Genomic DNA, 20,906 nt, shown 5'->3' with positions numbered 1-20,906 from the left:
TTAGCCCTTTGTGTCAGTGCAGCCATTAAGCTTTTAATAGAGACATTTAAGGGTCTTTCCCCACAGCTGAGTTGAAGGGTTGTCCCCTCCTGGAGTTGGCAGAAAACTAGCTTCACCATCCGTGCTGTCGGTCAATGGCCTCTCTTCCCTGGCACTGCCCAGTCAGCCCCCTAAATTCCCTCAAGGCCATCCTTGGAGGGTGGTGGAAGAAGGGGCACGAGGCCACCTGAGGATCTAGGCCTGCCTCATTTCTGGGCTGGGGACCAGATGCAGCCAAGGGCCCAGGGCAATAAACAGAGGCTGCCCGGGCCAGTGGGGAAAGGCGTCCTCCCTCCCTCCCTCCCTCCGCCTATGAGAGTGCAGTGGAACATCACCACCACAGCTGAGGACAAGTTCTTACTCCTGGGCACAGGGAGAAGAGCACCGTCTTCCTCTCTTAGATTCCAGAAAGTTGTTTCAGCGTTCCTCTTCCACCAGGCTTTTGGCTGCAGGTGACCAACCGGCTGCGGGCATCCATCGGTGTATTTGTTTGCCCCTTTGGGGGGCTGTCACATTATTTCATAGAGACTTTGTCTTTTACCTTCCACACATGGGTATGTGCCGCCCAGAGTCATGCGATTGGAGCAGTTCAGACACCTGGCACATAAACTGCCGGCAAATGAGCAACAGCAGGGGCTGCCAGGGCTGGCTTGTGCCCGGGAGAGGGGCACGTGAGGAACAGGCTCCGTGGGACGTTGGAGCCCAGCCAAAGAGGACGGGGGGAAGAGGGAACCTCTCTAGGGAATCTTTCAGTGGATGTCTTGCTTCTCCAATCTGTTTGTGGTCTTCCTCACTCTTTTTGAGTCCTGTGAAGGGAGACTGAAGGAGCTGGGTGGGTTTCGTCTTGAGGATAGACCCGGGCGGGGAGGGGGGAGATGACAGTGCCTTCAAATACTCCAAAATTGCTTACAGAGAAGGTCAAGTTGCTTCAGAGAGCAGGAGATGGAATAATTATTTGTGTCGTATTATTAAGGATACCTGTTGATTCCAAGAGGTTTAAGGGCTTGGGAGGCTATTTGGGGGGCGGCGGGCACTAGGTTTTATTATGTACCCCACCCAGAGTCAGGAAGGCAGATTCCCCCAACTGAACTTTAGAAAGAGCAACCAAGGACTCCGAGCGCTGCTGGGCTTTCATTGCTTGGGATGAAGCTCCTCACCTGAGCAGGTGGGTGGAGCCGATGGCCTCAAGGGCGTCTCCCAACTCAAGGACTCTGCAGGTGGCCAGCGAGGGTCAGTCCCTTCAGGCACTAAAATACTGCCAGGAAGCTGCGTTAAAAGCCAAAGACCCAAAGCCAGCAGAGACCCGGGCTTTTCAACCGGGCACCAGAACGCTGGAATCTGGGGAGCTATTTTGGGGGCGGTCTTTGGTCATCCTGCAGCGGCTGTAGCCCCTTGGCCCCTTCCCCCAGTCCTAGAGCTGCTCTGAGGAAAATCCCCCCCAGGGCCCTCAGTCAGCCAGCAGTGGGGGGGGGGGTGTTCCATCACACCACAGTGGCACCTCTTCATCCTCTTTTCAGCCTTTAAGGCCAACATCGCCCCCCCCCCCCCCCGTGACAGGAGGCATCTCCTGCTGCTTTCACAAAGGCCGGGCGTGGCTACCACTTGCCGCTTCCAGCTTCTGAGAGCCCCTTGGGAAGAACCGTCCACCCCCTTCTTTTTCTGGATCGCAAAGGAAATGCCTCTTTGTCACACACCCACAAACAGGGTTCAGAAAAACAAGTCCCGCTGCCTCCAGAAGGAGGGGTGGAACTCAGGTGCAGGGAGGTCAAAAAAGTCAAGATGGCAACCACGACCCCGCCACTGAAGCCCTGCTTGTTTTGTGTGTGTGTGATTGCGGCCACCACCTTGAGTTTTTTAACAGCTCTCCTTGTTTTCTTTCAAAAATCAGAAAACCCACTTTATCAAAAGGCGCCTACGCCTGCATAAGCCCCTCCTTCCCCCCTTCGCTCACCCCAGTTTAAAGCCTACACCGTGCCTAGGATGGTGAGCGGAAGAGCGCCCGCGGGTGTTTCGCTGCCCGACGAAGGCAGCGCTCCTTCCACGCGGCTTCGCTTTCAAACGCGGGCGCGCAGGGAGGCCCAGGAGCTGCCAAGCCAAACGGCGCCCTTCCGCGCGGCTCTTCAGCAAAAGCGGGTAAGAGCGGGTCTGGCTCGTCCCCTCGAGGAAGGGCACGTCCGAGCGAGGCTCCGCCACGGCAGCGCGGCTATTTCCCTCGCGTGCTTTTCCTCTTACTTGCTACCCGAGTCCCTTCGCTTGCAGGGAAGGGTGAGAGCGGCAGAGCTCTTAATTTCACGGGTCAAACTCAGGGGCGACCGGCTGCCTTCTCCGGTTGCCTTCTCCAGACACGCAAAGGGGGGGGGGCAGAGGCACCGCTGCCAGCCCCCACGCCCCGCCGCCGGCCCGCCAGAGAGGCGCGACGCCCCCGGCTGGGAGCGAAGTCGAAGCGAGCCGCCGCCGCCGCCCCCGGACCCCGCGCGTCGTTTCGGGCCGGCCGTCTCGCTCTCGGCCTCCGGGGCTGGAGGGAGGAGGCGGATCGGGACCCCCCCCCCCGCTGCTTCGCCAACCGCGGGCCCCTCCGGGCAAGGAACTGGTCTCCCCGCGGGGCCGGCGTCGTGTTCCTCGCGGGGGGGGGGCTCGGCGTACTGCGCCGCCTGCCTGACAGGCCTCGCCCGGCAGGTGTGGTGAGGCTCGGCGGCCCGCGGCAAGCGCTCCGGGCTGGTTTCCTTCGCCTCCTCGACCGGGCGCCATAAATGGCACAATTTCTAGCATCGTTTCGGGACCAGGGGAGGCCTTTCCGTTTCCCCAGGACTTTTCCCTGGCTTTTAATTATGGGTGAGCTGCATCTTAATCCAGGCTGTTTTGTCTCTGACTGACTGGCAGCTGCCTCGTTCATGCCGAGTTTCTCTTTCACCTCTTACTGTATATCAGGGTTTTTTTTTCAAATTGCATTTTAGAGTGTTTTTTTAAATAAACCGCCTAGAGAGCTTTGGTTATTGGGCAGTTTTTAAAAGTGTAGTAAATAAACAGACCAAGTCCTCTAAATAAACAGATTCGTTTCGTCATTCCCCTCATGTTATTTCACTATCTGAAAAGCCTGCTGCTCTTCGCCCCTCTCGTTCGCGGCTGAGCTGATTGCAGGTATAAATGACATCACACGTTCTGGAGAGGGGCCCGGATCAGTCCAGGGCCCCTGAAATGCTCACAAGTTGACTGTGGCAGAACCTTGCACAGGTGTGCCAAGCAGTTGCGTGCGGCCCCCAGGAAGGGGCTTCTGGGCCGTAGAGGACTACGGCAGATTCGGTAGCCGTGGGGTGCCACGGGTCTTGTGGCGATCGGCAGGGCTGCGTTACTTCGATTTCCTGGGGCCGCCCCCTTCCACGCTCCTCGGGGGCAAGCCCCCTCCCCTGACTGAATGTTCTGAGACTGAGATGGATTCAAGTCAGTTCTTAACTTCTTCACGGGGTGTTTCCTGAATGCGTACAGAGAAAGAACTTCTTGTGGGCCCCCGGGTCGCCCTGCTGCCCCTCAGTTCTGCTGCACCCACACCCAGCCCGATTGTGTGTCTGTCCTCTGGAGCTCTCTCGGTTGCTCTCCAGGCAGGCGAGGGTCCTGCCTCGCTCCCCAGAGCCACGGCTGAGAACAGCCACAATGACCCAGGCCGGTGTTCATGGCAGGGCCACCGCTAAATGCCTGAGTGCCGGCTGGGCTGGAAGACAGTCTCTGGCCAAAAGCCACCAAGCCTCTCCTCTTGGAACGAACCCAGGAGAAAGGCAGAGCGAGCCCTCTCCCCGGCCCTGGGAAGGGCTACTCTGTGCCTTTGAGAGGTCTGTTCTGTTGAGATGGACTGACCATTCCAGACATGATCCCTAAAGGAGCTCTGCACGCCCTCCTCTTTCCCGGAGAAGCTGCTCTTCTTGGGTGGAACATTCCCAGCAGCGGCCAGCTGGTCCCGAGGGGCCGACCGTGAAAGGGCTGCAGTTCACAGCAGCAAGGGAGCCCTCTGCTTCTCAAGCCACACAGCACACCTCCTGTGGGAGCTCACAGAGGATCCTCGGTGGGAAGGGCCTGGGTGGGGCCGGGGGTCTTCACGGAGGCTGTATCTTAAGGACACCAGAGGAAAGAAAGAAGGAAGGAGAAGGAGGGAGGGAGGGAGGGAGGGGGAAAAGGGAGGGAGGAGGGAGGAAGGAGAGAAAGAAAAAGAGAGAAAGAGAGAGAGGGAAGGGGAAAGGAAAGGAAAGGAAAGGAAAGGAAAGGAAAGGAAAGGAAAGGAAAGGAAAGGAAAGGAAAGGAAAGGAAAGGAAAGGAAAGGAAAGGAAAGGAAAGGAAAGTTCACTTGGGAAATGTCATTTACCAACTGTGCGTGAGGAGAGACTAGGGAAATTATCTGTCAAGGTAAGTTGCAAGTTTTTAACAAAAGTTTCAGAACTGCAAGTCGTGTGTGTGTGTGTGTGTGTGTGTGTGTGTATGATTTTAACTCAAAGGTTTCCAGGAGAAGCCTGCATCTTCTTTCCCCTCTCATCTTCTCTTTACTTGGTTGGAAAACTTTTTAAAAATGAGCAGCCTTCCCAAACGCAGCCCCCGGCAGATGTGTTTGACTACATCTCCTGTGATCACCAGCCAGATTTTGCAACTGGAATTAATGGAATGGTTGTCTGAGGGCACGGGCTCAGGGAAGGCTGCTACAACTCGGACCCCGTGCTCCAGTCTGGAAGGGAGGTGTGACCGGAGCCGGTCCTAGACTCACTGGCTGCCTCGTGCAGCCCCCAAACCTTGGTCCGCTAATCTGGGCTTTTGGCGTCTGTTCTTAAGGAATGGGGAGGGCACGGTCTGGCACCCCCGAGGCCATGACCGCCAGGCACCTGAGCTATCCAGTGCCCCGGTGCAGGGTGTGGCTCAGGGGTGGAGGCCAAGAAGTGCCCCTTCTGCTTCCCCGAGTTCTTCCCAGGAACTGGAAGCGCCTTCAGCCTGGCCTGTGGGAGATGGTTTGGAGGGCGATGCAAGGCGTGGTCACGAAGTTGCTTTTTAAATTTAAAGTGCCTTTGCATATGTTTAAAACAATGTCATTCTGCAGTTGCATTTTCCTTTTTCTTTTTTTTCCTCAGCTGTAATGCTGACTTGTCGCTCCATTGTTTCTCTTTTTTGATTCTCTGATCGATCAGGGAAAGCAAGCAATGCCTTGGACTGCCCATCTCTCAGTGCCATGGGGTGGCTGGTGGGGTGTGGTTGTGGGTGCGGCTTAGCCAGGCCACTGTGGCTCCCCCTACCCCAGCATCGCTGGCTTCTTGCGAGTCCGGGGCAGCTCCAGGTCCCTCTGTTTCTCTCGGAGTTCCAGGCAGGATGCCCAGTTCTTCCTCCATTTTTTTCCTTCCCCAACAATCCTGTGGGGTAGGTTGGGCTGAGGGAGCGTGACCCACTGAGTTTCCATGGCTGAGGGAGGAGCCAAACTCGGCCTCTTTAGTCCTAAATCCAGCACTCTGCTCTGACTTAGTATCATGTGTGGCTCCAGCCCATTGTGGCTTAGTAATTCAAACCATGGCTTAGCTGGTAAGCAGCCCACGCGTCTACGTCTAACAGCCCCAGGCATTCCCCTCACTCTTCCCAAGCCCCTTGCTGCTTATGGGCATCACCCCACGAGTCCCTCCAGCTGGGCCCTCTGCTGGGCAGTGGCACTGTGTTTGGGGGCAGGAGCAAGAAGGGCAGGGCTTCCGTGTCATCCCATCTTGTTGATGTTGCCAACTCTGCCTCCTTTCCTTTCCGCAGCCTAGAGCACCCGGCTCCCGGACGTCGCCCTGGCCATGCCCTTCCCTAATGAAACCTCCTTTATCTTGAGGGGCTTGCCTGGCCTGGAAACTGCCCACTTCTGGCTGGCATTCCCCCTGTGTGCCATGTATGTTGTGGCCCTCGTGGGCAACTCCATTGTGGTGCTGGTCATTAAGGCTGAACCGGCCCTCCACACTCCCATGTACTTCTTCCTCAGTATGCTGGCAGGCGTGGACTTGGCCCTTGCCTCTTGCACGATGCCCAGGCTCCTTTCTCTCTTTTGGTTTGATGCCAAGGAAATTGACTACAGGACCTGCCTTCTCCAGATGTTCTTCATCCACTCCCTCTCAGCTATGGAGTCCACCATCCTCTTGGCCATGGCAGTGGATCGCTACGTGGCCATCTGCCGCCCACTCCAGTACACGACCATCCTTACCAACTCTGTGACAGCAAAAGTGGGCATAGTGGCAGTGGTGAGAGGGGTGGCCTTTTTCCTTCCTCTGCCCTTCCTCATCAGTCGCCTGTCATTCTGCGGCCCCAGGGATCTCCAGCATTCCTACTGCCTCCACCAAGATATGATGAACCTAGCTTGTGACGAATACACACTGAACACTGTGTACGGCCTGATCGCCATCAGCCTGGTGATGGGCCTTGACTTCCTGCTCATCTTTGTGTCCTACTTGTTGATCATCAAGGCTGTCCTGCAGCTGAGCTCCAGGGAGCAACGCCTACGGGCCTCTGGAACCTGCGTGGCCCACATCTGCATGGTCCTGGCTTTCTATGTGCCCCTGATTAGCCTCTCTGTGATCCACCGGTATAGGAGAGACATGTCTCCCCTGCTCCAGGCCATTATGAGCAACACCTACCTCCTGGTCCCACCTGTGCTCAACCCCATTGTCTATGGGGCTAGGACTAAGGACATCAGGAAACGTGCCTTAAAGTACATGAGACTCAACAGGAGCCGGGAGTCTCACTGAAGCCAGTTGTGCGTAGATATCAAAGCAGATAGTTGTTTTGTTAATCCCAGGAGGAGGCAGATGGAGACAGAGGATCTGAAGTCCATTGGGCCTCCAGGTCAACTGCTGTCTTCAACAGCCTGCAGTCTTCTTGTTGCAATGGCCAATATCCTACAGTAATATCCGACCTGCCTGTGGAGGCTGAAATTCCCCTGTCTCCTATGGTTGGCCCCAATCCCTGAGCTGTGCAAACTGACCCCAGGATGGAGATTACAAACCCCTCCTGCCACTATTGCTCACCCATGGACTCCACAGCTTCTTCTAAGATGCCTGTATGTCCCTGCCCCCCATTATCAGAGGGGGCCACATCACGCCAGAAGAATCTCTCCGGGGGGCCAATTGATACATTTCCAATCTCTCTATAAAATGAGCTTCTCATGGGCGATGATGATGATGATGATGATGATGATGATGATGATGGGCAAGAGGAGAAGTCCTTCACATGATATGTGCTTCAGAGCTTATTAAACATAAGAGATCCATCCCTTGGCCCCCTTGGCCTCTACTGAGCATTCTCTCTCTTGGCTGGTGTGGGTCTTCCAGGCTGTGTGGCCGTGGTCTTGAAGTTTTGTTTCCTAACGTTTCGCCAGCACCTGTGACCGGCATCTTCAGAGAGCAGGAGCACAGACAGGAGCAGTTCTCTCTGTGCCCCTGTCTGTGCTCCTGCTCTCTGAAGATGCCGGTCACAGGTGCTGGCGAAACGTTAGGAAACAAAACTTCAAGACCACGGCCACACAGCCCGGAAGACCCACACCAGCCATCGTATGCCGGCCGTGAAAGCCTTCGACAATACATTCTCTCTCTTGCTTGACCGTCTGTGGGTAACAGAGCTGGAAGGTTTGAGAAATGCTCCTCCAGGAAAGATGGGGGTAGAAGAGGGTCCTCCATGGGAAGCTGGCAGGGAGCAGCTTGGAAGAGTGGCCCTTTGCCACTTTTTTAAAGACCGTTTCCTCCTAGACCGAATAATATCTTGAAAGCTGCAAGAATTCCAGAACTTAATTCCAGAACTTCCATATTTGAGGGCTCTCTTTGTGGTGACTTTTAACAAAATAAAGGCTGCACAGAAACGTTTTAAGCTCACCTGTGCATAAGGTTGCTCCTTGCAGCTTGCATCTGTCCAGCTGTGCTTTCCTGCAGTTGAGTCCCACCCATAGATTTAGAAGTGGATCTCTCCTGTCGAGCACAGCGAATGGCTGAGGGACCTCGCAGCTCCCAGGAAGAACGCCCTCATGCCCCCAACCCCGCCCTTCCAGCCTTCCACAACCGGGGTGCCTGGGGTGGTGTCATGTCACCTGCTTTGGGGGCTGGTCTCCATACATTCAAATTCCATCCTTAACCAGGGAGACGAGTTCAGAGGGTGCTTTTCTTCTTTCCAGTTCCCATTTTTGAATATCTGGAAATAAATGACATCAAGAGGCTCAAGACCCCATCCATCTTTCCATCTCTCCATTAGGATAACTCCCCAAAACCTGAGCAGAACAGGACCAAATTTTGTGGGGCAGGAAAAGACCAAGTTTGAAACTGGGCTGAACCGGGCTGGGGGCCACCAAGATAAAGAATGCTCCTGGGCATCGCCCAGGCACACGGGAAGGCCAGTTGGGCAGCAGCTCCGTGTTGTCTTCTAAGCCCCCCCTCCCCGTCCATGCCATTCCGAGTGGAGCGGATGCAGCTTGCCTGGAACTTTCTGGCTCACAGACACACACAAGCCCATGGTGGCTGCCAGGAAAGGGCTTGGGGTCTCTCCGAAGGAATGCTCTCCATATGTTCCCTACCGTCTGTCTGTCTGTCTTTCTTTCTTTCTTTCTTTCTTTCTTTCTTTCTTTCTTTCTTTCTTTCTTTCTTTCTTTCTTTCTTTCTTTCTTTCTTTCTTTCTTTCTTTCTAGCATAGCATTAGTATAGCTGCCCATCTGAAAACCAACTTTGGCCAGCTTACAGCCAATGAAATGACATCTACGATCATAACACAAAAAACGATGCCACTAAAAGATGGAGAAAACGTGGTGCCACCGCTGCACCTCCCTGATGCAACCCACATTCTCATCTCACCCTGGCCTCTCCCTACCCCAGCACTTGGGGGAAGAGCTGGGTCTTGCGGGCTCTCCAGAAGGCTAATGGGGGGGGGGTGCTTAAGGGCGAGTTCACAGAGGGGTCGCACAACCACCTTAGAGTGCCCTGGGCTCTAGAAAGCCAGAAGTGGGCCAGTCCTTGGAATGTGGGTGCATTCCTTTTGGGGGTCTCTTGGACATCCCAGTGATCAACCGTTGCTGACAGGAGGGTAAACTAGAGTTACTCACATGGACAGAACTCCCAAGAGATCCCTTTGGCCACATTTATCATCTCAGGACAAGCCACTGATGGACATGGCGGATTCTCCAGTGATGCCAGATTCTGCAAGTCCTTCATCTCTCAGACCTTCCTTTCGGTCCCAGAATAGCCTCGAGCAGGTCGCTCACACGTGGAGACAGAAGGGGGGGAAGAGGTTGTGGGACCTGACTTCCTGAGAGTGAGCAATAAAGCTGCTAATTTTACTCTGGCAGGGGACCCCCATTACGATACCAGGCACTGTGGTCACACCACAAACCATGCTCTGCTGACTATTGTCTGTGGCTTCTCATGTGAGGGATCAGGCCAGGAGGACATGTGAAGTCACAGGATATCAGAGGCACAAAGAGACCTTGGATCTATGGAGTCCTCCTCCTGCTTGGAGATGTCTAAACTGTCATGACCTCTAAAGGCAGGGAGATCGGGGGGGGGGGGGCAAAGAGCCAAGATGGCAGTCACGCCTCCATACATGAAATCTTCCTCTTTTTAAATACATCAAGCATATGATGCTGCACACTTAAAAAGGGGCAAGGCTTCACTTGTGCAAGCATGCCTGCTCCCTTGACTGATCTCACACACAAACACACACCCCACAGACGCGCTTCGGACAGAGTCCCAAAATTGCAAAATGTTGTTTCTCTCATCATTGCACTGATTCATCAGTACTTTGCTTCAGAAAAAGTTCCATACCCCCAATGGGCTTCTGTCATGTAAACCAACCACAGAGAGGGTTGCCCGTGATTCCTCCGTGATAAAAAGGGGAGGGGCAGGTAGATGATAACTGCTGAATCTGTGTTTGAATATATATTTCTGCCAGACATCCTTTCCTTTTGTTTCAAACATTAAAAGCTGTTCCAGATTTGGCTTTTGCTTCTTTTCACATAAGGAAGTTGCATTGTTTCCTCAATCCCATGACATGTATTTGATACTCTCCTCTGCTTAATTAGTACCATAATAAAATGATAAAAGAAGTTATTATTATTATTACCACTGCTACTTCTTCAGGCAGTCTGGCGAATGGCACAAGGGGAAGGAGGGTTGCCATTTTTTACCATCTTTAAGGTCTTTGCTGAGAATATCCAATGTGACCACGCTTGCTCTGGCTCAGAGGAAATTCATCACCAATCCTGGAAGCCGAGAGAAGGCCCCCAAACGCCAGCACCCCAAATGCCCCCCCATTCGCCTTCTGCTGGGCAGACGACCCATGGCAGGAGAGAAAGGAAACACCTCCCGGGCCAATCCTACCCAGCAACGCACGCACGCCATCAAAGAAACAGCGGTCATCAGGATTTCTACCTCTCATCTCCTCCAATAACAGTTACTTCTCTTCCCCGGACCAGCTACAGCCCAATGCTCAGTCCAACGGTAATGAAGAAGCCGCTTGGCAGCCATGCCGGTGTTTCTGTGGGCGCAGGCAGAGTTGCAGCCTGAAACCCTTTGGGGAACCCTCCTCTCCTCTGGCCTTTCTCTGATGGGAATTCCTGCTCATCCAAGCCTATAAAAGCAAAGGCTGCGGAGCTTCTCCTTCCGGCCCTGCCTGGCCACAGATGAGCAGCGTCTTCCGGCAGATGCAGGACTGGGCCGGGGGCAGAAGGAGGCCGCTTTGTGAGTATGGCTTTGCCCACTGCCCACAGTGCCCAGCTCCCTTCTGTGCTGTGCTTAGAACAGAGGGGCTTGCCGAGGGGAGAGCAGAGCAGAGCAGAGCAGAGGAGAGGAGAGGAGAGGAGAGGAGGTGGCCACACCGCCATGTAGCTTAAGTTTTCCCACCGCTTGTTGGCACTTGCTGAAAACAGAGACGCTTAGGGTCTTCCAAGTCAGAACGGTGACCATGTTCCAGACGAGATTTATTTCTAACTAGCAAAATGTGCCTCATCAAAAGCGGGCGGGGGGGTGTAAAAAAGAGAGAAGGAACGTGGCCCTAGAAATAAGGTTGAAGGTCTAGAAGAGGGATGAAGGTGACAAAGACACATATCCTGGAAGAAACTGGGTAGTTTATGTTTCCCCTTGTCAACAAGTATGTCACTGGGGATATGTTGAGTTATACAGATCCCACATTCAGAAGGATATTGGCAAAAGTGGAGATGTCCAGAGAGCCATAGAAACACCGATGGGTCTGGAGGCAGTCTGTGAGGACAGATGGAAGGAAGTAGATGTGCTTCACCTGGAAAACCCTGATGACCAGCTCATATGATAAACATTTCCAAACCACAAACCACAACAGTTCAGCTTCCTTCCTTCTGAGGAGGAACCTGCCACTATGTTCTCGACAAAACCTGTCAGAAAGCCTTCATTTCCCCAAAAAGTGTCTCTGAAGGTTCCACCTGAAAGCAGGTTCTGCTTTTTTTCCTTTTTCCTCTTCTTGCAGGCAATACGGGGGAGCTTTTCTCATCTTGAACTTCTCTTCTTATTTACAGAGCAGAGAGAGAGAGAGAGAGTGAGTTGGATAATGCAGGGTGAGTAGTAACCTGAAAAGAGATTTGCGGTAGGAGCCAAAATGGAAGGAACTGTGAAAATGCTCATGTTTTCCCTCTGAGGGTTGCTTAGTCAAGCGTTGAGGTTCCACTAAGCAAGAACTTTGTTGCTGGAAAGGAAGAACTTCAGCTTAACCATTAATAAATACGGAGGGTACGAGCGTAAGAAGACCAGGGCTCCGCTGGTCCACCTTTCTGTATCAGATGGTGGCCAACCAGGTCATCCAGGAAACAAGAATATAAGCAGAAGGGTGACTGCCTCTTCTGCTGTTGCTCCCCAGCAGGTGCTACTTTCTGGGGGAAGCTGCCCAGGATTCAGGAGGTATGAAATGGATAGCTACTGAAAGCCCAATCCTCCATAAACCTCCTGGTCCACTTCGTCTGAACAAGTGGCCAACACCACAGTTTAGCTAAGCTGTCTGGAACCCACCAGCATTAGACCAAGAAGGATTTCCTTCTGCTGGTCCAGATTCTCCCAACAGATCAGCCTGACCCCGAATGTAACTAGAAGGGGAAAAAGTTCTCAGGGCCAGGACCCATTCTGGATATTTCTGATAACCAAACAGCATTAACTGGCCAGGATGTAAATTAAACGTGTACGAGGTGCGAAGCTCTGCATTGCTGCCATAGACCTTCAGCCTTAAACATAACCTGAGATACAGTTAGGGCTCCTGTTAAAATATGAAAAGTCCTTAATAGAAACCAGAGTATTGAGTAAATTAAACATTTTCCTGCGAGGGCTTCTTTCTTCCCTGTTTGTCACCCAACTGAAAAAGAGCCGAAGAATGTGAGCAAAGCCAGCATGTTTTGGTGGCATTACAGATGGTTTTCAGAAAAGGGTTTGCCAGGGGGTGGTTCCAGACAGAATGCCCAGAACGGAAGTCTGCCTGCCAAGGTCTGAAGTGGACAAGGCAGAAGCTGAGGCCTTGTGCCAGCTGATAATGAAAAATGTCTCAGAGTAAGTGGCCTTTATACCCTCCTGACAACAGACTCTCTCTGACAACAGCTTTCTCTTCCCTCTGATTAGTTCCTTCCAACCTCAGTGGCCATGCCTCTTCCACCTCCTTCTTCCTCCTGGGTCTTCCCGGACTAGAGAGCGTCCAGGCCTGGCTGTCCATTCCCTTCTGCCTCATCTACGCCGTGGCTCTCTTGGGCAATGCCACACTGCTCTGGGTCATCTGGACAGAATCCAGCCTGCACCAGCCCATGTACCTCTTCCTCTCCATCCTGGCACTGACTGACATGGCCATGCCCACCTGTATCCTTCCCAAGATGCTTGGCATCTTCTGGACCAGTGCCCAAGAGATCACCTTTCCTGCCTGCCTGGTGCAGATGTTTGTGGTCCACGCCCTCTGTGCTGTGGAATCTGGGACACTCACCGCCATGGCATATGACCGATATGTGGCCATCTGCTACCCACTCAGCTACACAACCCTGCTGACAACAAAGACTGTGGTCAGGTTCGGAACAGCCATCCTTATCCGAGCCTTTGTAAGCATCTTGCCCTTCCCTTTCCTTGTGCTGAGGCTGCCATTTTGTCACTCCCAACATATCTCTCATACTTATTGTGAGCATATGGCTCTAGTAAAACTAGCGTGTGGGAACACTACACCCAACAATCTCTATGGGCTGACTGTGTCGCTTCTCATTGTTGGTGGAGACCTGACCTTTATCTTCATCTCCTACGGACTGATCTTACAAGCTGTATTCCATCTGCCTTCAGTGGAGGCTCGTCACAAAGCCCTGGGCACTTGTGGGGCCCACGTAGCTGTCATCATCATTCTGTACACACCTGGCCTCTTCTCCTTCCTCACCCATCGCTTCGGGCATAACATCCCCCACAGTGTTCACATCTTCCTGGCCAACATCTACTTGATGGTCCCCTCCATGCTCAACCCTATTGTCTATGGCATCAAAACAAAGGAGATCCGTGAGCGGCTGCAATGGACTTTTCATCTTGGAAAAAGCCCCTCCAGACCTAATAACTGGGGTTAGACCTGCTCTTGGGAGTAAATTTGATGGCCCTGAGAAAAACGTCCTCCTCCAGTACAAAGCAGTTTCAACAGTGAGCAGTTTGGCACGGAGAAATGCTTATCTTTTATGTCACATCAGTTGTCCTCTGCAACTCTGCCCCCACTGAGTTTCCTTTGAAGGACCTCAGGCGTGTGTTTGTCTTTGTAAGAATCACTGGGAAAGCCCCTGTGGAAAGAAAAGGCCTTGAGAGGGAAAAGGGCCATGCACACAAATACACTCAAGGCTGGAGTGTGAGTGGTCGATCCCTCCAGCTCCCTCGAGCTGGCATCGCTAAGCCCATCCACGTACGATCCCTACTGCATGCTCCTGAGGAGAACATTTTCACTATGGCACCATCAGCCACTCTTCCTCAGAGAAATCCTCTGTTGTGCATTTTGAGTTGGGTGGGCTATAAAAACCGTTAAATAAATACAAGCAATCATCAGCATTTAGCTCCAATATGCCCTAATTTGCCACATTTTTTTCTGGATCTCTCATCCCATTTTCTAGGAGACTAGAGACTTGTTTACCTGGAAACAGGTAAAATGGTCCTCCCCTTCCTCTTTGTAAAAGCCCACCTGAAAGGGGAAGCTTCATTCTCCTGAATGCATCTTTTGCATTTGATGTCTTTACAGGTCTTCATTCTCTTTGCCCATTGCCTAGGTTGACAGTTGAGATCTGAATGTCACGTTTGATTTAGGTATCTTTCACTCTTTCAGCCTGAAACTTTTAAAGTAAGCTTTCACCCTGTTAGATCTGCAATGTTCAAATCCCAATGAAGAAAAATCTCTTGAAACCCGAGTCAAGTTCAAAAAGAAACTCATTTATTGAGACGTACATGCAGCTTCAAAGCATTGCTGAAACTAAAGGCCCGTGCATTCCCAGTCTACTTTTACCCTCACTTTTTAACCTCCCTTCTCCTCAGCCAGTTCTTGGTTCTCATGTTGGTACGACCTTGGACATTCCTGGTGCTAGGTAACAGTCCATCTGTGTTAATGGTTTCACCTTCCTTGTTCCCCCCTCCTCTCTACTGAAATTTGGCAGGAATGAAGCAAGCAACTAATGAGCTGATAGATTGATTGCTGGAAGTTCTGACATGCCGCCACTCAAAAGAAAAAAATCTTCAAAGTTGGTTCTCAAAGACCTGCAATGAAATGGATAAAGACAATAGAACAGAAATATATACATGCATTTTGTTGTTTAGTCGTTAAGTCGTGTCCGACTCTTCGTGACCCCATGAACCATATTGCGCCAGGCCTTCCTGTCCTTCACTGCCTCCCTGAGTTTGCTCAGTTTCATGCTCATTGCTTCAGTGATGCTATCTAACCATCTCATCCTCTGCCGTCCTCTTCTCCTTTTGCCTTCAATCTTTCCCAGCATCAGGGTCTTCTCCAAAGAGATCTCTCTTCGCATTAGGTGACCAAAGTATCTGAGCTTGAGCTTCATTATCGATCCTTCCAATGAGCAATCAGGGTTGATTTCCTTTAAGATTGACTGGTTTGACCTCCTAGCAGTCCAGGGGACTCTCAAGAGTCTTCGCCAGCACCACAGTTCAGAGGCATCAATTCTTCGGTGCTCGGCCTTCTTGATGGTCCAGCTCTCACAGCCATACATTACTACTGGAAAAACCATAGCTTTGACTATGCGGATCTTTGTCGGCAAGGTGACGTCTCTGCTTTTTAATATGCTATCTAGGCTTGCCATAGCTTTCCTCCCAAGGAGCAAGCGTCTTTTAATTTCATGGCTGCAGTCTCCGTCTGCGGTGATCTTGGAGCCCAAATAAATGAAGTCTATTATTGCTTCCATTTCTACCCCTTCTATTTGCCAGGAATTGATGGGTCCAGATGCCATGATCTTAGTTTTTTTAATGTTGTGTTTCAAGCCAGCTTTTGCACTCTCCTCTTTCACCCTCATCAAGAGGCTCTTTAGTTCTTCTTCACTTTCTGCCATTAGGGTGGTATCGTCTGCATATCTGAGGTTGTTGATGATTCTCCCTGCAATCTTAATTCCGGCTTGTGATTCTTCCAGCCTGGCATTTCTCATGATGTACTCTGCATATAGGTTAAATAAGCAGGGTGACAGTATACAGCCTTGTCGTACACCTTTCCCTATTTTGAACCAATCGGTTGTTCCATGACCGGTTCTAACTGTTGCTTCTTGGCCTGCATACAGATTTCTCAGGAGACAGGTAAGGTGGTCTGGTACTCCCATCTCTTTAAGAATTTGCCACAGTTTGTTGTGATCCACACAATCAAAGGCTTTTGCATAGTCAATGAAGCAGAGGTAGATATTTTTCTGGAACTCTTGTGCTTTCTCCATGATCCAGCGAATGTTGGCGATTTGATCTCTAGTTCCTCTGCCTCTTCGAAACCCAGCTTGTACATCCGGTAGTTCTCGGTTCATGTATTGCTGAAGCCTAGCTTGTAGGATTTTGAGCATAATCTTGCTAGCATGTGAAATGAGTGCAATTGTGCGATAGTTTGAGCATTCTTTGGCGTTGCCCTCCTTTGGAATTGGAACATAAACTGACCTTTTCCAATCCCGTGGCCACTGTTGCGTTTTCCAAACTTGCTGGCATATTGAGTGCAGCACTTTAACACCATCATCTTTTAGTATTTTAAATAACTCAGCTGGAATACTGTCATCTCCACTAGCTTTGTTGTTAGCAATGCTTCCTAAGGCCCACTTGACTTCACTCTCTAGGATGTCTGGCTCAAGGTCAGTGATCACACCAGCGTGGACATCAGGGACGTTAAGATCTTTCTTGTATAGTTCTTCTGTGTATTCTTGCCACCTCTTCTTAATCTCTTCTGCTTCTGTTAGGTCCCTGCCTTTTTTGTCCTTTATCATGCCCATCTTTGCACTAAACGTTCCTTTCATATCTCCAATTTTCTTGTAGAGATCTCTAGTCTTCCCCATTCTATTGTTTTCCTCAATTTCTTTGCATTGTTCATTTAAGAAGGCCTTCTTATCTCTCCTTGCTATTCTCTGGAAATCTGCATTCAGTTGCTTATATCTTTCCCTTTCACCCTTGCTTTTCGCATTCCTTCTTTCCACAGCTATTTGTAGCTCATCAGCCTCATCAGACAGCCATTTTGCTTTCTTGCATTTCTTTTTCTTTGGGATGGTTTTAGTTGCTGCTTCCTGTACAATGTTACGGATCTCCGTCCATAGTTCTTCAGGCACTCTGTCTACCAAATCTAATCTTCTAAATCTATTCATCACCTTCACTGTGTACTCACAAGGAATATGATCTAAGTCATACTTGAGTGGTCTAGTGGTTTTCCCTACATTCTTCAATTTAAGCCTAAACTTTGCAGTAAGAAGCTCATGATCTGAGCCACAGTCAGCTCCTGGTCTTGTTTTTGCTGTCTGTATAGAGCTTCTCCATCTTTGGCTGCAAAGTATATAATCAATCTGGTTTCGGTATTGACCATCTGGTGATGTCCATGTGTAGAGTCGTCTCTTGTGTTGTTGGAAAAGAGTGTTTGCTATGACTAGCTTGTTCTCTTGACAGAACTCTATTAGCCTTTGCCCTGCTTCATTTTGTACTCCAAGGCCAAACTTGCCTGTTATTCCGATTACTCCTGGACTTCCTACTTTAGCATTCCAATCCCCTATGATGAAAAGGACATCTTTTTTTGGTGCTAGTTCTAGAAGGCGTTGTAGGTCTTCATAGAAGCGGTCAACTTCAGTTTCTTCAGCATCAGTGGTTGGGGCATAGACTTGGATGACTGTGATATTGAATGGTTTGCCTTGGATACGCACTGAGATCATTCTGTCGTTTTTGAGGTTGTACCCCTTTACTCCCTTTCCCACTCTCTTATTGACTATGAGTGCAACTCCATTTCTTCTAAGGGTTTCTTGCCCATAGTAGTAGATATAATGGTCACCCAAATTAAATTCACCCATTCCAGTCCATTTCAGTTCGCTGATTCCCAAGATGTCGATGTTCAATCTTGTCATCTCATATTTGACCACATCCAGCTTGCCTTGGTTCATAGATCTTACATTCCATGTACCTATACAATATTGTTCTTTACAGCATCGGACCTTCTTTTCGCTTCCAGATACATCCACAGCTGAACGTCCTTTCGGCTTTGGCCCAGCCGCTTCACTCTTTCTGGAGCTACTTGGAATTGCCCTCCGCTCTTCCCCAGTAGCATATTGGACACCTTCCGACCTGAGGGGCTCATCTTCCGGCGTCATATCTTTTAGCCTTTTAACATTGTCCATGGGGTTTTCTTGGCAAGGATACTGGAGTGGGTTGCCATTTCCTTCTCCAGTGGACCACATTTTGTCAGAACTCTCTGTCATGACCTGTCCGTCTTGGGTGGCCCTGCACGGTATAGCTCATGGCTTCACTGAGTTATGCAAGCCCCTTCGCCACGACAAGGCAGTGATCCATGAAGGGGATATACATGCATACACATTACTATTGTTCACAATATGACTTCACTTTGGCTTATCAGGATATTTTTTATAAAATTCTCTATTCAGGTTTGAGGCTTTCATATGTTTCCTCGCTACCCATTCAGAGAAAGACTTTGGAAAATGTTTCCATTGGACTAGAAATTGTATTTCGCCTTTATATTTCCTGACACCTAGTGTTTCCCTTATTTCAAAATGTTGCTCGCCTTCTATCATTACAGGTTCCGGGACTGGTGGAGCCACGTGCCACCACGTTGATTCTTTATAAGGCTTCAGCAAGTTACAATGAAACACGGGATTAATCCTCCTTAATGATTTAGGCAGTTTGAGGCAAAAGGTCTCTGGGTTAATCACTGTTTCAGTTTCAAAAGGTCCTAGGTATTTAGGTCCCAGTTTCTTTATGGTTGTAACGATTTCAAATGTTTAGTTGAAATAAATACTTTGTCACCTACTTTCCATTCCTTTTCAGGTGCCCTCTTCCGGTCTGCATATTTTTTGTAGCTTTCTCTTGTTTTTTCCAGTGCCTTTTCTATAGTTGGCCACAGGTCTTTCATTTGCTTAACCCACTCGTCTGCCAATGATACGCCAGTCCTCTCACAAGGAAGTGTAGGAATTGGTATGAAGTCTTGACCCATGGCTACTTTGAAAGGGGTAAACCCAGTACTATCATGTACAGCATTATTATAAGGCACTTCCGCAAAAGGCAACAGATCAACCCAATTATCTTTTTGATGATTTACAAAACATCTGAAATATTGCTCTAAACCAGCATTCTGCCATTCACTTGCCCCATCCATCTCGGGATGATAACTCAAACTCAGACCCTGCTTGGCTCTAATGAGTTTCACGAACATTTGCCAGAATTTTGAGGTAAATTGAATTCTGCAATCGCTGATTGGGGGACGCGGTGGCGCAGTGGCTTAATGACGCTGAAAGTTGCCGGCCAGAAATGGTCGATGCTTCAGCAGTTCGAGTCCAGCCTTCGCGTTAGCAGGGTGAACTCCTGTTTCCTCCCCAGTTCCTGTAAACCCAACAGTTCAAAAACTCACGTGAGTAGATAAATGGGTACTCTCACTCCGGTGGGAGGAAAAGTGCTGGCGGCGCCTTGCAAAAAGGAGTCGGGAGCAGTTGCCGGTAAGTGCGAAAAACTGCGCGTGCCCGAAAAGGGCGCGAAGCAACGGAAACCCCACCTCCTGTGCTCGCCAGCTGGGCTCTGCCCTAGGAAGGAGGCTCTGGCAAACCACTTCTGAAACAATTGCCTTGAAAACTGCAAGGACTCGTCCAAGCAGTCACTGCAGAGTCGGTAACGACTGAGCGCAGATTAAAAATCAAAAATAAAAAATCGCTGATTATTCGATTGGGGACTCCGTGTAGGCGATATACGTGTTGAAAAACATTTTTGCTAATTGGATCGCTGACGGGATTGCCGTATACAGTATGAAATGAGGTTGTTTTGAAAACAGGTCCGTAACTGTCCAGACTACAGTCCGCTTTTTGCTTTCAGGGAGATCTACAATAACATCCATAGCAATCTCTTTCCAGGGTTTGGTTGGGTTCGCCACAGGTTGTAGCAAGCCCATTGGTTTCCCCCCCTGCTTCTTTGCCATAGCACAAGTAGGGCAACTAGCTACGTATTTGGCCACATCTTTTCTGATTGCAGGCTGCCAAACCTGTCTCCGGAGGGGATGGAAGGTTTTCACAAACCCAAAACGTCCAGCAGTTTTGTTGTCGTGGCCCCTTCCCAACACCACTTTCTTAGCTTTGGCTGGAACATAGTTTATTTCCCAGCCACCAAGCTCCATTCCGTTCTGCTAGGGAGTTTTTGTTCTGTAGGCACCATTCACCTTTTCCAAATACGAATTTAGCTCTTTTAACAGTTCCTGTTCTGGCTCTTTTCCCTTGCTTTGCCCTCTGGTGACTGCTGCCATTGCATCCTGGCAAATTGGAATAATTGCTGATTCAACCTTCTCTCTCTGGCTGTTGGGTTGCAGCAGTTGGGAGTGGGGATCAGCTAAGAAATTCTTTCCCCCCAGGATGTATTTCAAGGTGAATTTAAACCGGCTGAAAAATTGAGCCCACTGGACTTATTTAGGAGACAATTTCCGTGGGGAAATTTGAAAAGCCTCAGGGTTTTTATGATCAGTCCAAACCTCAAAAGGTGAGTCAGCTTCCTCCAAGAGGTTCCTCCAATTCATCAATGCCCATTTTACAGTGAAGGCTTCCTTCTCCCACACTAACCATTTCCTCTCCGTTTCGGTAAACTTTCAGGATATGTAGGCACAGGGATATAATACCCCGTTGTCAGTTTTTTGCAATAGCGCTCCCCCAATTGCCACATCGGATGCATCTGCTTGGATTACAAATGGTTTATTTGGGTATGGATGTTTTAGAATGGGTTCTGCAGTGAGCAGTCTTTTTAAGTGCTCAGATGCCTCTTGGCATTCCTCTGTCCAGGATAATGGTGACCCTGGCTTTTGAGCTTTGGTTTTATCTTTTCCTTTTGTCTTTAACAAATCAGAGAGGCAGAGCGACTTGAGCAAAATTAGGAATGAATTGGCGGTAAAAGTTAGCATATCCCAGGAAACTCTGTAACTGGCGCCTAGTTTTTGACGCTTCCCGGCCCACTACGTCATGGACCTTGTTGGTCTATCTCCACCCCTTCACTGGAGAATCGATAGCCTACATAATCAATTTGTTCCTGGTGAAAATCACATTTTGAAAGTTTTGCATACAGTTGTGCATCCAAGAGTTTCTCAAGTACTTTCCTCACCAATTCCACATGCTCATCCAAGGTTTCAGTATATATCAGAATATCATCCAAATACACCAAACGCCCCTTGTACAAATATTCATG

At 50.1% G+C, this 20,906-nt stretch overlaps 2 protein-coding genes across 2 annotated transcripts; both read left to right on the top strand.

Moving 5' to 3' along the window:
* Positions 1 to 4,214: 4,214 nt before the first annotated feature.
* On the top strand, positions 4,215 to 7,299 carry LOC103051322 (olfactory receptor 51E2-like). Its single transcript, XM_007444815.4, has 2 exons — positions 4,215 to 4,431; positions 5,800 to 7,299. Exon 2 carries the CDS (start codon positions 5,835 to 5,837, stop codon positions 6,774 to 6,776), a length of 942 nt encoding a protein of 313 aa, XP_007444877.1. The 5' UTR covers positions 4,215 to 4,431; positions 5,800 to 5,834; the 3' UTR covers positions 6,777 to 7,299.
* A 3,385-nt stretch (positions 7,300 to 10,684) lies between these two features.
* Positions 10,685 to 14,226, top strand: LOC103050200 (olfactory receptor 52D1-like). The gene is made up of 3 exons (XM_088140876.1): positions 10,685 to 10,742; positions 12,636 to 13,538; positions 14,162 to 14,226. Exons 1-3 carry the CDS (start codon positions 10,685 to 10,687, stop codon positions 14,224 to 14,226), a joined length of 1,026 nt encoding a protein of 341 aa, XP_087997002.1.
* Positions 14,227 to 20,906: the final 6,680 nt, after the last annotated feature.

This window comes from Python bivittatus, unplaced genomic scaffold, assembly GCF_059951505.1.
Source record: "Python bivittatus isolate LINGU-HERP-01145 unplaced genomic scaffold, Pbiv_v1 ctg000340_np1212, whole genome shotgun sequence".
In the NCBI taxonomy this organism is placed as follows: Eukaryota; Metazoa; Chordata; class Lepidosauria; order Squamata; family Pythonidae; genus Python; species Python bivittatus.
The sequence above is the reverse complement of the archived record's forward strand: the minus strand, read 5'-3'. Positions and strand labels throughout refer to the sequence as shown.

What these genes read in the sequence shown, in the direction of transcription:
- LOC103051322 (XM_007444815.4), top strand. Translation starts at nt 5,835, where the DNA reads ATGCCCTTCCCTAATGAAACCTCCTTTATCTTGAGGGGCTTGCCTGGC.
- LOC103050200 (XM_088140876.1), top strand. Translation starts at nt 10,685, where the DNA reads ATGAGCAGCGTCTTCCGGCAGATGCAGGACTGGGCCGGGGGCAGAAGG. An exon ending in GGGCAGAAGGAGGCCGCTTT is followed by an intron (nt 10,743 to 12,635) that starts GTGAGTATGGCT and finishes CCCTCTGATTAG; the next exon opens with TTCCTTCCAACCTCAGTGGC. An exon ending in CATCAAAACAAAGGAGATCC is followed by an intron (nt 13,539 to 14,161) that starts GTGAGCGGCTGC and finishes ACCTGGAAACAG; the next exon opens with GTAAAATGGTCCTCCCCTTC.